The sequence below is a fragment of the Syngnathus typhle genome, linkage group LG22, assembly GCF_033458585.1.
Source record: "Syngnathus typhle isolate RoL2023-S1 ecotype Sweden linkage group LG22, RoL_Styp_1.0, whole genome shotgun sequence".
Classification (NCBI taxonomy): domain Eukaryota; kingdom Metazoa; phylum Chordata; class Actinopteri; order Syngnathiformes; family Syngnathidae; genus Syngnathus; species Syngnathus typhle.
This window is the reverse complement of record NC_083759.1, coordinates 5,007,069-5,025,111: the sequence shown is the minus strand read 5'-3', so window position 1 is coordinate 5,025,111 and position 18,043 is coordinate 5,007,069. Positions and strand designations below refer to the sequence as shown.

Below are 18,043 nucleotides of genomic sequence, written 5' to 3'. Positions count from 1 at the left end.
TCATTCCAAAGATTATTTAATTATACCTGTTTGAGTATAATTATTTATATTTGATTAGATCCTTTCTTTGTCATAATTATCGACGCAACCTGATAATTGTACAAACATTTCTGTCATTCTTTTTCCAAAGAAAGGGAATCACCACACACATGTAATAGAAAATACACACAAGGAAGGAAAAGTGGAAACTGCTGTCACATTCACGTGTGTGTGCGCGTGTGTGCAAATGTGGGTGCGCGATAACAAATTTCAGGAAGTATTTGAAGCAGCATGTTTCCCATAGTTCAGTATACTGGTTGGGTTTTACAAGCTGTCAGCTTTTAGTATGAAATATGCTGACCATATAGACAAAAGCACCAACATCAGCACGAGAGGAATGAAATGTGAATCAAGGTAAGAAAATGGATTACTTATACCTCTTCTACTTAGTTTTGTCCTTTTTTTTTTCAAGTAAATGATTGAGTGGATTATACGAATGACCAATTTTATAACACACGGGAAATTATTGAGAGCATAATCTTGTAGTTTCCCATTATGTATATCAAATTTGGGTAATGTGTTAGATTATTTGTTTATGTATAGTAGTTAGTTACATGATGTCATTTTTGATATTTGAAATTAAAATAATTGTTCAAATGACATTTTAGTAGAATTTGTTTGGGGCTGTTTGAAACAACAACAACACGGCTCATGCATCTTAAAAAACTGATAAATAATAATAATAAGTTTTTTGTAGACTGAGTGAAATAAAACAAATCGGACAAATTTATCAAAGAAGCCTGATTCATTTATAGGTGAATATGTGTTCTCTTAAATTTATTTAGAAAGATTCTTAAGTACTTACTGCAAGTGTGAGCTTTTGCGTATCTCTATTCCTTGTGATGCACAATAGACCATTATATGCTGTATACTTCATTCCCTTCTTGAAATTTTGACCAGGATAAGCGTAATAGACTTTGAAAATCATTTTTGTTTTTTAATGTAATGATTTGGTTTGAGATTTCCCTCGCCCGGACGCGGGTCACCGGGGCCCCCCTCTGGAGCCAGGCCTGGAGGCGGGGCTCGAAGGCGAGCGTCTGGTGGCCGGGCCTGCGCCCATGGGGCCCGGCCGGGCAAAGCCCGAAAAGGAAATGTGGGTCCCCCTTCCCATGGGCTCACCACCTGTGGGAGGGGCCAAAGGGGTCGGGTGCAGTGCGAGCTGGGCGGCGGCCAAAGGCAGGGACCTTGGCGGTCTGATCCCCGGCTGCAGAAGCTGGCTCTTGGGACATGGAATGTCACCTCTCTGGCTGGAAAGGAGCCCGAGCTGGTGTGCGAGGCAGAAAAGTTCCGACTAGATATAGTCGGACTTGCCTCCACGCACAGTTTGGGTTCCGGTTCAAGCCCTCTCGAGAGGGGCTGGACTCTCTTCCACTCTGGAGTTGCCCACGGTGAGAGGCGTCGAGCAGGTGTGGGTATACTTATTGCCCCCCGGCTGGGCGCCTGCACATTGGGGTTCACCCCGGTGAACGAGAGGGTAGCCTCCCTCCGCCTTCGGGTGGGGGGACGGGTCCTGACTGTTGTTTGTGTCTATGCACCAAACGGCAGTTCAGAGTACCCACCCTTTTTGGAGTCCCTTGAGGAGGTGCTGGAGAGCGCTCCTTCTGGGGACTCCATCGTTCTACTGGGTGACTTCAATGCTCACGTGGGCAATGACAGTGAGACCTGGAAGGGCGTGATTGGGAGGAACGGCCCCCCCGATCTGAACCCGAGCGGTGTTCTATTGTTGGAATTCTGTGCTCGACACGGATTTTCTATAATGAACACCATGTTCAAACATAAGGGTGTCCATGTGTGCACTTGGCACCAGGACACCCTAGGCCGCAGTTCGATGATCGACTTTGTAGTCGTGTCATCGGATTTGCGGCCGCATGTTTTGGACACTCGGGCGAAGAGAGGGGCGGAGCTGTCAACTGATCACCACCTGGTGGTGGGTTGGCTCCGATGGTGGGGGAAGATGCCGGTCCGACCTGGCAGACCCAAACGTTCTGTGAGGGTCTGCTGGGAACGTCTGGCGGAATCCCCTGTCAGGAAGAGCTTCAACTCCCACCTCCGGCAGAGCTTTTCCCAGGTCCCGGGGGAGGCGGGGGACATTGAGTCCGAGTGGACCTTGTTCCGCGCCTCCATTGTTGAGGCGGCCGACCGGAGCTGCGGCCGTAAGGTCATTGGTGCCTGTCGTGGCGGCAATCCCCGAACCCGCTGGTGGACACCGGCGGTAAGGGATGCCGTCAAGCTGAAGAAGGAGTCCTATCGGGCCGTTTTGGCCTGCGGGACTCCCGAGGCAGCTGACAGGTACCGGATGGCCAAGCGGAACGCGGCTTCGGCGGTTGCTGAGGCAAAAACCCGGGCGTGGGAGGAGTTTGGCGAGGCCATGGAGAATGACTTCCGGACGGCTTCGAGGAAATTCTGGTCCACCATCCGGCGTCTCAGGAGGGGGAAGCAGTGCAACGTCAACACTGTTTACAGTGGAGATGGCGTGCTGCTGACCTCGACTAGGGACGTCGTGTGTCGGTGGGGAGAATACTTCGAAGACCTCCTCAATTCCACCGACACGCCTTCCATTGTGGAGGCAGGGCCTGGGGACTCTGAGGCGGACTCTCCAATCTCTGGGGTTGAAGTCACTGAGGTAGTTAAAAAACTCCTCGGTGGCAAGGCCCCGGGGGTGGATGAGATCCGCCCGGATTTCTTAAGGGCTCTGGATGTTGTGGGGCTGTCATGGCTGACACGTCTCTACAGCATCGCGTGGACATCGGGGACAGTGCCTCTGGATTGGCAGACTGGGGTGGTGGTTCCCCTCTTTAAGAAGGGGGACCGGAGGGTGTGTTCCAATTACAGGGGAATTACACTCCTCAGCCTCCCTGGGAAGGTCTATTCAGGGGTGCTGGAGAGGAGGGTCCGTCGGGAGGTCGAACCTCGGATTCAGGAGGAACAGTGTGGCTTTCGTCCTGGCCGTGGAACAGTGGACCAGCTCTTCACCCTCAGCAGGATCCTCGAGGGTGCATGGGAGTTCGCCCAACCAGTCCACATGTGTTTTGTGGACTTGGAGAAGGCGTTCGACCGTGTCCCTCGGGAGGTTCTCTGGGGGGTGCTTCGGGAGTACGGGGTACCGAGCCAACTGATAAGGGCGGTTCGGTCCCTGTATCATCGATGCCAGAGTTTGGTCCGCATTTCCGGCAGTAAGTCGGATTCGTTCTCAGTGAGGGTTGGACTCCGCCAAGGCTGCCCTTTGTCACCGATTCTGTTCATAGTTTTTATGGACAGAATTTCTAGGCGCAGCCGAGGCGTTGAGGGTGTCCGGTTTGGGGACCTCAGCATCGCGTCTCTGCTTTTTGCAGACGACGTGGTGCTGTTGGCTTCTTCAGGCCGTGATCTCCAGCTCTCACTGGAGCGGTTCGCAGCCGAGTGTGAAGCGGTCGGGATGAGGGTCAGCACCTCCAAATCCGAGTCCATGGTCCTCGATCGAAAAAGGGTGGAATGCCCTCTCCGGATCGGGGATGAGATCCTGCCCCAAGTGGAGGAGTTTAAGTATCTTGGGGTCTTGTTCACGAGTGAGGGGAGGATGGAGCGCGAGATCGACAGGCGGATCGGTGCAGCGTCGGCAGTAATGCGGACTTTGTACCGGTCCGTCGTGGTAAAGAGAGAGCTGAGCCAAAAGGCAAAGCTCTCAATTTACCGGTCGATTTACGCTCCTACCCTCACCTATGGTCACGAGCTATGGGTCGTGACCGAAAGAACGAGATCCCGGATACAAGCGGACGAAATGAGTTTTCTCCGCAGGATGTCCGGGCTCTCCCTTAGAGATAGGGTGAGAAGTTCGGTCATCCGGGAGAGACTCGGAGTAGAGCCGCTGCTCCTCCACGTAGAGAGGAGCCAGATGAGGTGGCTCGGGCATATCATCAGGATGCCTCCTGGACGCCTCCCTGGGGAGGTGTTCCGGGCATGTCCCACCGGTAGGAGACCCCGGGGACGACCCAGGACGCGCTGGAGAGACTATGTCTCTCAGCTGGCCTGGGAACGCCTTGGGATCCCCCGGGATGAGCTAGATGAAGTGGCTGGGGAGAGGGAAGTCTGGGAGTCCCTCCTGAAGCTGCTGCCCCCGCGACCCGACCCCGGATAAGCGGAAGAAGATGGATGGATGGATGGATGATTTGGTTTGATCACAGTGTGACTACAATTCGTCATGTTCGTCATGTTTAATAATGTGCAGTGATTTATCCAAAGTCGAAACTATCCAAGTTATTTAAATTCAAAGAAACAATAAATCAGCGACATCAGATTGATTTATCTGGTGTATATCTCTCATAAAAGCCAAACTATTTAAAAACTTTGATGACATTTTTTTTTTGTATATTTGAACAATGATTTGCACTTGAGTCTCAGCATTCACAAAAAGAATTTCCCCCAATGGACAGCTCTGCCCAAGTAGTAATCAGTGAGTCCTATTAAATGTATTTTTCTTTATTCACTTGCAAACATGCCAATTCCATTACACTAATGATAAGTTACCGCATCCATTTAAAACCAATCCAAAGCTTGAGGTTAATTAATTACTTAGCGGTTTAAATCAAGAAAAGAAAAAGCTCCTTAGTTGCTAACATGCTAGTCTTATTTTAAGGAGTTTACTGCACAATGAAAAAAATGTCGGGTGACCTCAAAAGTTTAACGCAACAATTATTGATAACATAGATTATCGAGGAAACTCAACTAAATTACTAAATTGGTGGTTGATATATTTGGTTGTTCAAGTTTACAGGAATTCCAGAGACCCAATGTGAAAATAGAGACTTGATTATATTAATTACATGATGCTTTAATTTGTATGTGTTTCCATTTTTAGTGTTTTGATTTTATAAATATTTTTGCAATTCTTTCTCATAGGAATGGCAATACATAAGAATGGCTTGATGGTTGTTCTCCTCTTGGCAATGTTCTGCATTTTGGAAACAGGAAACATCATCAAATCGTTAAGCATGGAGTCATTGGTAGGTTGTCCATGTTAAGGCATTTGCAATCTGCATTTGGTTTTCTTTATGTTCGCCTTGGATTATAGCTACCCCATATTTGCATAGATGTAACCATTAACCAGGAAGCTGTGCTTTCTATTGTCACGACGACGACGCTCTTGAATTAAGCATTTTGGGTACCGTATTCTTTCGACGATAAGGCGAATCTAAAAACCTAAAATTTTCTCAAAAGCCAACAGTACGCCTTATAGTACGGTGCGCCTTATATATGGACTAAATTCCTAAATTTAAACTGGCCCGAAGCATTGTGTCATGAAATCAATCATAAGCGGCCCGCTGAAGACTATGAATCATGAATCAAAAAGACTGTGGATCATTATTTTGTGATTATAAAGTCATTTGTTGTGTCTGAAGTTGAAATAAAAAAGATAAAATGGAGAATGATTTGATTTGGATTAAAAATCTGACATGATGCATTAATGGTGCGCCTTATAGTCCGATGCGCCTTATATAAGGACAAAGTTTTAAAATGGGCCACTCATTGAAGGTGCGCCTTATAGTCCGGTGCGCCTTATAGTCCGGAAAATACGGTACCTATTTTCTTGTGGATGTAAAAAACTGCATAATGTGACTGTGGCTTACAATACTATTAAGACACGTTTTAGGACTAAACTATATTATTGTTTTCAAGTAACACTACTGTATTTTAATTTTGGTCATAATGTTTTATAGGTGGTGTGAAAATGTCAAACATGGATTAAATACATGTTCTTTTACTTTTAAGCATCAGGTACACTCTGGAGAACAACACCTTATTAGGGAGAAAAGACGTGAGACATTATTTCTATATATTTTGGAGAAATAGCATGCTACGGTTCAAACGATTGTACGTATATTTATAGAGCATTTGTCTTTTCCTCTATAGAGCTGTTCGGCGCCTCTACGAATGATGTGTTCACTGAAGGTAAGCACACAAATCGAATCATGTCTTGGAATTTTATTTTTGTGTGTGTGAAAGAAACAAGGCCAGGCTATATTGTACCCAAAGCAGGGTCATTCAGTTCATCTGCTGGCCATGGGTAAAAAAAATAAAATAGTTCTTCACTAACAGGCTCTTGTGAAAAAGAAACAAAGAAAATAATGACTCAGCTGCTCCCTTTTTTTTTTTAAGAATGTCTGAGATAACAATGTCAGATAAACAGATTATATCTGTTATACAAGTCACAATCTTGTCTTATTTCAAGTTTGTCTGGTTATATCTATCGTGCAAGGCATCTGTTGTCACTAGTAACTATGAATGTTATTTCAATACCGTATTTCTCGGACTAAAAGTCGCTCCAGAATATACGTAGCATTTTTCAAACCTTCTATGTCACTCCAAATCATTAAATCCTTCAAACTCTTTGTCCTTTGTTAATGATGCCGGTAGTACGTGGGGCCCGTCGTCCTCCCACATAAGTCGCTCCTCAGTAGTGGCCCCCCCACCCAAACTATGAAAAAAAAAACCCGAGACTTATAGTCCAAAAAATACGGTACATATTTGGGTATTTGTCTGAAGTGCTTTAATTGTTTTTCCATTGGATGGTGATATAATAAAACTCCATCTGGGATGAAGAGCGTCAAAACAAATATCTGAAAATGGTTGTCATGGCAAACACATTGATTTGAAGTTCTTTTAAATGTGACAGATTTTTGTTTCTTTCATTTCAAAAATGTTGACTGTAGTAGATAATATTTTTATGCGCTCTCCCCGTGGCCTCTCACTTTTTCCGAGGCGCTCCATCATGATGGCACACAGCCTGCGTATTTGCCTCTCTCAGCTGTGCTATGTGCAAACACCCTTTTGTCATAAATTACTCCACACTATTGTCACAACTTTCTTTTCTTCTAATTCCTCTTTTTCTTTACGAGGAGAACTATTTTTGAGCAATTGACACCTGTAAGACATTTGAAGCCTGTGATGAGTTAGTTAAGGATACCTGCATGTGTATCAATGGTATACCACCTGAAGAGCACTACTTTTAGCCAAAAGCAGGTGAAACCTCATTCTGGCTTGATTATGTCACCAAAATTCATCAAATCACTCTTTTATAGCAATGTATAAAACTTCTAACATTTGACACACCTTGTCACTATCAACATCCTAAAGCGACCTTTATTTCCATCACAGCTTGTAAGAGCTCGTGTTGTTAAATATGTTCAATTGTGCTTTTTGATATTTTTTATTTTTCTTTATATTTCACTTTATTATTTTGATTATTTATCCTTGCTAATTAGAAAACCTCAAAAACAAATTGTGTACATTATTACAATAATCTTAATCTTTCTACAGGCACAACTGAAACAACTTTCCCATCAGAAACAACCCAAGCACCAACAACTGTAACAAATACTATGACAACTGTAACAAATACTCAAATTCCAGAAGAGACGACTGTAACAAAATATCCAACAACTGGACCACCTACAATTGTAACTAATGCTACAACAACCCAAGCACCAACAACTGTAACAAAAGCAACAACAACCCATGCTCCAACAACTGTAACAAGTACTACAACACAATCACCGAGGACTGTAACAAATGCTACAACAACCCAAGTACCGACAACTGTAACAAATATTATGACAACGCAATCACCGACAACTGTAACAAATACTCCAACTCCAGAAGAGACGACTGTAACAAAATATCCAACAACTGGACCACCTACAATTGTAACTAATGCTACAACAACCCAAGCACCAACAACTGTAACAAATACTATGACAACTGTAACAAATACTCAAATTCCAGAAGAGACGACTGTAACAAAATATCCAACAACTGGACCACCTACAATTGTAACTAATGCTACAACAACCCAAGCACCAACAACTGTAACAAATACTATGACAACTGTAACAAATACTCCAACTCCAGAAACGACTACTGTAACAAAATATACAACAACTGGACCACCTACAATTGTAACTAATGCTACAACAACCCAAGCACCAACAACTGTAACAAATACTATGACAACTCAACCATTGACAACTGTAACAAAAGCAACAACAACCCAAGCACCAACAACTGTAACAAATACTACAACTCCAACTACTACGACAATGCAATCACCGACAACTGTAACAAATACTACAACTCCAAAAAATTTAACAAAATATACAGCAACCCAAGCACCAACAACTGTAACAAATACTACCACTCAATCACTGAGAGCTGTAACAAATGCAACAACAACCCAAGCACCAACAACTGTAACAAGTATGACGACAACGCAATCACCGACAACTGTAACAAATACTACAACTCCAAAAACGACCACTGTAACAACTACTACGACAACTGTAACAAATGCTACAACAACCCAGGCACCAATAATTGTAACAAATACTACAACTCCAAAAACAACCACTGTAACAACTACTACGACAACTCAATCATCGACAACTGTAACAAATGCTACAACAACCCAAGCACCAACAACTGTAACAAATACTACCACTCAATCACTGAGAGCTGTAACAAATGCAACAACAACCCAAGCACCAACAACTGTAACAAGTACGACGACAACGCAATCACCGACAACTGTAACAAATACTACAACTCCAAAAACGACCACTGTAACAACTACTACGACAACTGTAACAAATGCTACAACAACCCAAGCACCAACAACTGTAACAAATACTACAACTCCAAAAACAACCACTGTAACAACTACTACGACAACTCAATCATCGACAACTGTAACAAATGCGACAACAACCCAAGCACCAACAACTGTAACAAATACGACAAAAACAACTTGTAAGTGTAACTCGACAATATTTGCTAGGATGACAATTAACAGCTGATGACAAAGATTGTTGTGTTCTCCCTACAGCTCCAACGTTTGATTATGAATACCTCATCTCTGTTGAGCTTAACGTCACAGAATTGAGCACGATAACCTCTCTCCGAAACATTCTGAAAAACACCAGTTATCCAATAGACATCAACAGCAACTTAAGAATCTCCGATATCAACATAACCACAGGTAAATATAAACTTTTTGGGGAGATGAGAGCCGGGTTATTACTGGTATGGAATAAATTAGCTCAATTATTTTATAGTAATTCACAGTATTACAGTAATTAAAGTGACAATATCACTCAATATAATTAAAGTGACAATATTAAGCAACATTAAGTGGCCGAGCAAACTATGCAAGGTCAATGATATTAGGTCCGGCCCCATGAAGATCATCGAAATTTGTAAATACATGATTGGAACATAGAATATGACTGTGATCCTTAGCATCTGTGATCTTATTTTTAGTTTGCAGTCCAAGCAACGGCGATTTCCAGTGCGGATGTGAGGATCAGTATCGTTGGTCATGTGACCAGTGTCTTCTGCATGGATCATGTGACAACATCACAAATAACACATGTGGATGTATTAATGCCATTCCTCCTTTTGGACAATATTGCCAATCTGTTGATCAATACAGTAAGATGTTTTGAACTATACACAAACACAAATGGTTGACATTTGATCTGAATACTTCTCTTGTTCTTTACAGATTTTCCAGCTTGTCCTCCAACAACAACGTCTCCCACAACAACTTGTAAGAGTAACTCGACAATATTTGCTAAGATGACAGTTTAACAATTAATTACAAAGATTATTGATTGTGTTCACCCTACAGCTCCTCCATTTGAGCATGAATACCTCATCTCTGTTGAGCTTAACATCACAGAATTGAGCGGGATAACCTCTCTCCGAAACATTCTGAAAAACACCAATTATCCCATAGACATCACCAGCTACTTAAAAATCTCAGATATCAACATGACAACAGGTAAATATAAACGTTTTGGAGAAGTCAGAGGGGTTAAAGGTGGTATGAAATAAATTACCGTACTTTCCGGACCTTGCAAATTATGCAAAGTCAATAATTGGTCCGGCCCCATGAAAATCATAGAAATTTGTAAATATATAATTGCAACAGAAAATATGAAGGTGATCTTTAACTTTAGTGTTGTTATTTTTAGTTTGCAGTCCAAGCAATGGCGATTTCCAGTGCAGATGTGAGGATCAGTATCGCTGGCCATGTGACCAGTGTCTCCTGCAAGGATCATGTGACAGCATCACAAATAATACATGTGGATGCATCAAGGGCATTCCCCTTGGCGGACAATATTGCCAATCTGTTGATGAGCACAGTAAGCAATATGGAACACTTTAATAGATGTAAATATATCATTTTGGTTTTGAGGGTTATATTTATTATGTTCATTTTATTTCTTTAAAGACACTGTTTGTCCCAGCACGACAACCTTTCCTACAACATTGTGTAAGTGTGAAGGCTTTCAACTATTTTTTTACATAAAAAAATCCTCCATCAAGACCATAGTATGTTTTGGTTTATTTGTGTTTATTTTACTTAATTATTTTGAATAACCTTGCTAATTAGAAAACTTTATCACATTTTTTTGGTTTAAATTATTACAATAATCTTAATCTTTTTACAGACACAACTGTAACAACATCCTCATCAACAACTTCTGTAACAAATGCTACAACAACCCAAGCACCAACAACTGTAGCAAATACTACAACTCCGACAACTTTAACAAATACTACAACTCAAAGAACGAAAACTGTAACAAACACTACGACAACTCAGTTACCGACAACTGTGACAAATACTACAACTCGAAAAACGACAACTGCAAAAAATACTACAACTCAACCACCACCAACAACAATAACAAGTAAGAACCCATTATACGTAAAGTATATCATGTTAATAAGTGTTATTAATCCCATTGAAATGAATGTCATTGAGAATCATTATGTACTTAGTTAATTATCTTAATCAACAATTTTCCTTTTCACCATCAGCTGCTTCTACAAGAAAGCCAAGACCGGGTAAATTCAAATTTCACAGGAACAACGTTTTTAACTATGCAAAAACAAAAGAAATAGAACCATTTCATTTGATTTTATGTTTAAACTGAGACATTTCCATCAAATCACTGCAGTAAACACGACAGTATCAACAACTACAACTACCTCTAAGACTATGACGACCACTAAGGCTACCACGACTAAACCCTCAACCATAACTTCTACCACCAGTACAACTCCTCCAGATCCACCCACAACCACTCCTGAAACAGGTATATTTATTATTATTATTATTATTTTATTATTTAACCCTAGTCCTGAATTTATTATTATTATTATTATTATTATTATTATTATTATTATTATTATTATTATTATTATTATTATTATTATTATTATTATTATTATTATTATTATTATTATTATTATTATATTTTGTACATAGACGACATAAAATTATTACAGTGGCGTTGTTACTAGTTGTGTATTAAATGATTGCACCTAGTTGGCATCCTTAGTAAGAAAAAGATTGAAGCCAGTGCTACATATAAAATAATAGACTATGTGTGTATGTTGATTTCACATTTGTATGAGAAGGCAATAATTGATTCAAGTATGCGGGGCGGAGGGAAAATAGTCCAAAAAAAAAACCCAGCTTGGTTTTTATTTTTATCTTGTATTAATTATGCACTAATCTTCACTCATCTACATTTTTTACATTTTTTCTTACTTCTCTCTCAACAGTGTTCCAGTTAGATTTCTCCATCCGGTTTGACAGAGTTTACACTTCAGATCTGAGCGATCCAAACAGTTCTGCTTATAAGGATCTGGCGTCACAGATCAGGGCCGTGGTAGGTCATTTTTTAAAAACATGTATTTGTAGTTGTCCAATTTTAATTTTAACATTCATTCACAGCTACTTGACCAATATGGAGGACTAACAGGATTTGTGGATACTTTAGTGACAGGTTTCAGGTAAACATGGCACAAAGAGTCAAAAATTAAGTTCTCAATGGTTGCTCACAGAGGCGTAGCCAAGCCGGGGCGAGCAGGGGCGGCGCCCCGGTTAGGACTCCCTGCGCCCCGGTTGAAAAAAATCAAGCTTTTTCAATTCTTCATTTTCATGCCGTTTTTTTCTTTCGGTCTTGCGCGAATGTGCTTGCGCTATTCTATGTGCGCGATGTTATCTATTCACCGTTTGCCTCCCGGACCCGTATGTTGTTTTAGCGATCAGCGAACGGCGTGGGTGATGTTAGATTTTTTTTCCTGTGGGCGTGCGCCCCTACTGGAAAAATTCCTGGCTACGCCTCTGGTTGCTCATAATTGTTTGTACAGGCCAGGAAGCGTGATTGCAGATTTTATTGTTCAAACATCACAACTTGACCCGGAAGATCTTTCTGTGGTGAATCAGGCCCTCCCTGAGGCAATGCGACCAATCGCGAGAGTCCTTGGCCTTGTTGCATTTTACAGGAGTAAGTTGCACCATTGTTGTTGTAACTTTGTCCAACTTGTAACTGCCTCATGTATGTTTTCCTAAGGTCCAACTCGATTCATTACTCCACCCGTGACATATACTGGAAGGTCAATAGAATTGACATGTGGCCCCACTCCTGCTAGCGTTAATTTAGGAAACATCATTGGAACGAAATGGAAATTAAATGGACAAGAACTCAAAGAGAATGGACGAATTAAAATTTCTTCATCTGCAACAGCGTCTGTGGTTAAAGTTAGCAATGTGATTCTTGCCGATGCTGGTAAGCCAACAACATTTTTTGATGAATTACGTAAAATAAAGACTGACTACATCACAGGTGTAAAACTCAAGGCCCGGGGGCCAGATACGGCCCGCCACATCATTTTATGTGGCCCGCGAAGACAAATTGTGCATCAAATTTGTGTCATTACTAAAATTGCAAATTGTCTTCACTTTTAATAATATATATTCTTTTAATATTTGACCAGTTTTTACTCGTCTGATTTGAAAACGAATTATTTGTCAGTTTGTTTTGTAGCTTTTACTGGATATAATATGAGGTGCTCATACATTTATTTGGGTAGACAGTCATAATGGCCCTCCGAAAGAAGCTATGACTACAATGCAGCTCGCAAAAAAATGAGTTTGACACCCCTGTTCTACATGTTTATTTTTTTTTTAACAGGTCTTTATGAATGCAATAGAATTGGCAGTGCTGTGACTTTTGTGCAAAACGGACGAGCAATAAATATCAGACAAGCTCCAAATGTGCGTGTACCAAGCAAAGTCAATCTTAAGTGTACAGAGGGGAGAACACAGCTACTTAAATGTTGTGTGCAGTCCAACTTTATTGTCAGATGGTTTCTGGGCAGCCGCGTTTTAGAATCGGGTAAGCCAGGAATGAAATATTTACCATAATAACGCACTGCCCTTTTTCTAAGCGATATTTCTATATTTTCACAGATTTGACAGATGTAGATGAAGTGGAAAGCTACTGCATTTCACATCGCTATGTTCTGAGTGGCTGCGGAAATTTGCCATCCCAATTGCGCTTTACTTGTCGAGTAAACAATCCAGTCGGCTTTGAAGAGACAACAACAATGGTCATTTTTAATGAAGGTAAGATCGATCTAATCAAGCCTTTTCTTTATCACTTTGTTTTTGTCATATACCTGTACATATTTTTGTCTCCCTCAAGATATTATATGTAATGATGAGTTGTATGGGGCTGGAAGAGCAGATGACATATCAACCATAGCGTGCGATTCTGGTCAAGAGGGGAGCAGATCTGCAGAATGCAGGGATACAGGAGAATGGATTCTTTTGGAAGACACTTGCATTGTGTCTGAAATCAAGGACTTGGTCGTCGTTTCTGAGGTAGATGATCACATTTAACATATTCCACTTTTCTTATCATTGTGTGGGGCAAGGGGTTAACAGTCTGAGTAGGAATCCATTTTCAAAGTAAACGTTCAGGGAGAATCCATAAGATTGTCAACGTCTTCTAGATACAGTACAGGCTTCAAAACAAACTAATGAATAACTAGTTTTGAAATCAGAGACTAGTAAAACCTGTTCAAATATTTTAAGAAGATGAATGGTAATAAAAATCGCAAGCAATATCGCTATTTTTTTTAAAAATAAAGACAATTTGTAATTTTAGTATTGACACAAGTTGATGCACAATTTGTCTTTGCGGGCCGCATAAAATGATGTGGCGGCCCGTATCTGGGCCCCCGGGCCTTGAGTTTGATAGCAGTGCTTTAAATGGTACAAATGAATGGTAATAAAATTTGCAAGCAATATCTCAATATTTTCAAAAATGTGTAATTTTAGTAATGACACATCAATGCAAAATTTGTATTCCCGCGACACATTAAATGGGCCGTATTTGGCTTGAGTTTGACAATTATGATCGAATGGCTCTTCTCGATACATAGAGATGCTTCCTCAAACTAATGTGTAGTGGCAATTTTTCTCCTGATGGATTTCATAAAGGCCTATTTAGAATGCTCACATTTAAAAAAAAAAATAGCCCGATAATTCGCAAATCCTAAATTTGATGACTCTGCTGTGATGTAATATTTATAATCTTGCATTTCTAGGATTTAGAGGAAGAGGAAGTACCACAAATTGCTGCAAATCTTAGTCAAATTGTCCAGGAGGAAAAAGAACAGATTGTGAATTCATCTGCAACTATATCAGCTATTGTTGGCATCCTGAGCGCCATTGCCAATGTTTCTAATGAAGTGAATCGAACTGTCATGGAGGTATGACGACCATCCGATGAAACGTAATCACACAATGAACCTCACCACAAAATATATTTTACAGAATGTGCTGGAAACAGTAGATATCATCATTGGTGACGGCGCAAGAGAAACTTGGGAGTTCCTGCGAGAAAATATCACTCGCAACGACAGCTCAGAATTGCTTAATTCACTGGAGATTATATCTGATGAATTAATTGGAGAGTTTACCATCAGAACTGAATTAATCCTGCTCAACACGACGACGTTCAATGACTCCTTTACGGCGGAATTCAATAATAGCGTTGTTATTGATATTCCAGGCAATGACAGAAACAATCTCACCATCACCACGATTGTTTTCTCCACCCTCGATAATGTCCTGCCACCTCGGAATTCCAGCTTCAACAACACGTCCATAGACACCGCCAACACATCTGCTTCTTTTGATACCACCATTAATGCTGCTGTGGCACTTGTCAGAGTAAACACAAATATTCAGAATATTACTTTGAGTTTCAAAAAGCAGAACGATTCGCTGACACGGAATCCACAGTGCGTTTTTTGGAACTTCACCCTTATTGAGAATTTAGGAGCATGGGACGACGAGGGTTGCACGTTAGTTTCTGATATCAACGACACGGTGACCTGCAATTGCAACCATCTCACCTCTTTCTCAATTCTAATGGCAACGGATATCCCTGAATCAATACGAATCGCTTTGGATGTTATCACGTACGTCGGAGTTGGCATATCTATCGCAAGTCTCATCATATGTCTCATCATCGAAGCCTACGTTTGGAAAGCCTTGACGAAAAACAGCACTGCGTTCATGCGCCACGTGTGCATCGTAAATACGGCGCTGTCTTTACTGATTGCAGATATTTGTTTCATAATTGCCGCTTTTTATGCCAAGAATCCCCTTGAAAACCCAGATGAGGACCACCAAGTTCCACTGGGACCATGTACGGCAGCCACATTTTTTATGCACTTTTTTTATCTGGCTCTCTTCTTTTGGATGCTTGCGTCTGGTCTCCTTCTTTTCTATCGAACCATTATGGTCTTCTCTCATATGTCCAAATCAGCCATGTCGGCCATTGCTTTTCTTTTTGGCTATGTGTGCCCTCTCATAATTGCTGTTGTTACTGTTGCTGCCACAGCCCCTGGAAATGGATATATCCGAGAAAACGATGCATGTTGGCTGAACTGGACAAAAACCAAAGCCCTGCTGGCTTTAGTGATACCGGCCTTGACGGTAGTTTTTATAAATTTTGTGATTGTAATTGTGATTATGTTTAAAATGCTGAGAAGAGGTACAGTACAGGTAACTCGTCCTGATGAAAAGCACTCACTGCTGGTCGTTGCCAGATGTGTGATCATTTTGACACCTTTATTTGGATTAACGTGGGCTTTAGGAGTGGGAACCATGATATCGTCCACAAATGAGGGAATCCACATTGCGTTTGCCTTCTTCAATTCTCTACAGGTATTTTTGCCATTTTCATTCTCCATCGTCTTGAGTATATTTTTGCGATGTAACGTTGATCTTGTTTTTAATTCCTATTTTTTAGGGTTTCTTTATTTTAGTGTTTGGGACATTGCTGGATTCAAAGGTAATTTCAGACACATCAAAAAGGTTTACTTGTATTACCGTATTTTCTGCACTATAAGGCGCACCGGATTATAAAGCGCACCTTCAATGAATGGCCCATTTTAAAACTTGGTCCATATATAAAGCGCACCGGATTATAAAGCGCATAGAATAAATAACTCAACGTTGCTCAAACATTAATGCAATCACAATATAGTAAATAGTGAAAACAATAACAATATATCAATAACTCAACGCTGCTCAAACGTTAATATCACACAACACACAAAATAAACACGTAAATCTTACTTTAATAAATTAGTCCTCATCCACGAATCCATGTTGGTCCATATATAAAGTGCACCGGATTATAAGGCGCACTGTCGGCTTTTGAGAAAATTGGAAGGTTTTAGGTGCGCCTTATAGTGCGGGAAATATGGTAGGTGTAGATGAAGTATTGGAAAGGTTGCAATATCACAATTTTAAGAGCTTTTTGGTATTCTAGTAGATTCAAAGATAGATTAGGACAATGTTGAAGTAATGAAGGAAAGAATGAAGTTTCGAATTTGCTTCATAAAGCGGTTGACTCCTGGAGATTACACTTTGTGTTCAACATTGGGGTTAAATCACAGTGACTTGCCATTTCGTAAACCCCTTTGAACCAACAGTGCCATCTAGAGTATTTAAAAACATACAAGTGGTTCACGAAGCATATTTGAAGCTTCATTCTCCCATTACTAATTAAAAGTAATGCTAAAATTAATGTTACTATGTTGGTTAAATAACTGACACAGTCACTGTACTAAATTGTTGAATTTGATTATAATTATAGATCCGAGCTGTTCTCTCCAAAAAGCTTCCAGCGCTAAGCTCAGGCTCTGGCTCCAATCAAACTGCAGTAAGTGATTTGCAAACCATTAACGGACTTCAAAAGTACATAATAATTTGTAATTTCTTTCCTTTGTTGTTTCTATTAGAGTACAAGTGCTGGTGTGTCGACGTCAAGTGCTCCGAAATGGTTACAAAAACTACGCGGGAAAAGATGTAAGTTATTGAATTTTTATTTAATTTAATTTACTAATCAACACTTTGTTGTCTGTCCTGCAGATGTATACCGTGTATCAGAGGCTGGAAACACAAGCAGCTCTAGTGGCACCGAGTCATATTCCAATATCTGAATCAGATGAATAATGACTCATAAAATCGTGTTAACTTTAGATTAAGAAAAATTATCTCTCAGTATGATTTAGTGCAATGTTCTCTGAACATATTTCATTTTTGTGTAGTGCCTCTCTAACTTGCTTAAGGTACAATGTGTTTATACTGTTAAACTTAACCGAAGTTTGAGTGCAGAAATAAAAATTGTGTGTTTATTCTGAATTGAAATGATGAGTTGCCGGCCCATCCTTCGACCTTCGTCCTTTCGTCCTTAGTCATCAGGTAATATCTATGTGAAATCACAAAACATAATGCTGATGTATCTTGACGGACAATTTTTGAATTTACTGCATGACTGAAAAGCCTGGATGTGGAATGCTTGCACACAGAGTTGCATGTTTTGGAAATTTTGCCAAATTTTAAAGTTGACAAATGACCTTTAGGAATATCAAAGGTGAGTTCTTATTTCAAATATGTTATAATTTGATTTATAGTACAATACATATATTCCTCTGTGATTCAGACAATGTAAATTGATATTTAGACAGATTATTTTCACCAGCTGCTATTTTAAGAGTTTTATTAAATAATAATAACCTTATCTGTGCTATGCCTTTTTTATTTGAACTGTTTTTTTGTTTTGATTGTCAAATCTGAATTAAAAAATAT

General features: G+C 40.5%; 1 protein-coding gene across 2 annotated transcripts; it reads left to right on the top strand.

The window, feature by feature from the left end:
- Positions 1-238: 238 nt before the first annotated feature.
- On the top strand, positions 239-17,602 carry LOC133146324 (mucin-5B-like). 2 transcript variants are annotated; one of them, XM_061269913.1, is made up of 27 exons: positions 239-393; positions 4,915-5,018; positions 5,785-5,830; positions 5,926-5,964; positions 7,333-8,817; positions 8,894-9,046; positions 9,328-9,444; positions 9,572-9,616; positions 9,698-9,850; positions 10,044-10,214; positions 10,304-10,345; positions 10,524-10,766; positions 10,897-10,923; positions 11,037-11,174; positions 11,647-11,753; positions 11,819-11,877; positions 12,238-12,374; positions 12,441-12,656; positions 13,062-13,265; positions 13,340-13,495; positions 13,575-13,753; positions 14,482-14,646; positions 14,711-16,111; positions 16,197-16,238; positions 17,049-17,114; positions 17,194-17,260; positions 17,324-17,602. In XM_061269913.1, exons 2-27 carry the CDS (start codon positions 4,917-4,919, stop codon positions 17,392-17,394), a joined length of 5,631 nt encoding a protein of 1,876 aa, XP_061125897.1. In that variant the 5' UTR covers positions 239-393; positions 4,915-4,916; the 3' UTR covers positions 17,395-17,602. The 2 variants fall into 2 exon arrangements, with proteins under 2 accessions (XP_061125897.1, XP_061125896.1); XM_061269912.1 differs by having other exon boundaries at positions 9,328-9,498.
- Positions 17,603-18,043: the final 441 nt, after the last annotated feature.

Coding starts and splice junctions, on each gene's coding strand:
- LOC133146324 (XM_061269912.1), top strand. CDS start 4,917: ATGGCAATACATAAGAATGGCTTGATGGTTGTTCTCCTCTTGGCAATG. Junction 5,831..5,925: donor CCTTATTAGGGAGAAAAGAC/GTGAGACATTAT, acceptor TTTCCTCTATAG/AGCTGTTCGGCGCCTCTACG. Junction 10,767..10,896: donor ACCACCAACAACAATAACAA/GTAAGAACCCAT, acceptor TTTCACCATCAG/CTGCTTCTACAAGAAAGCCA.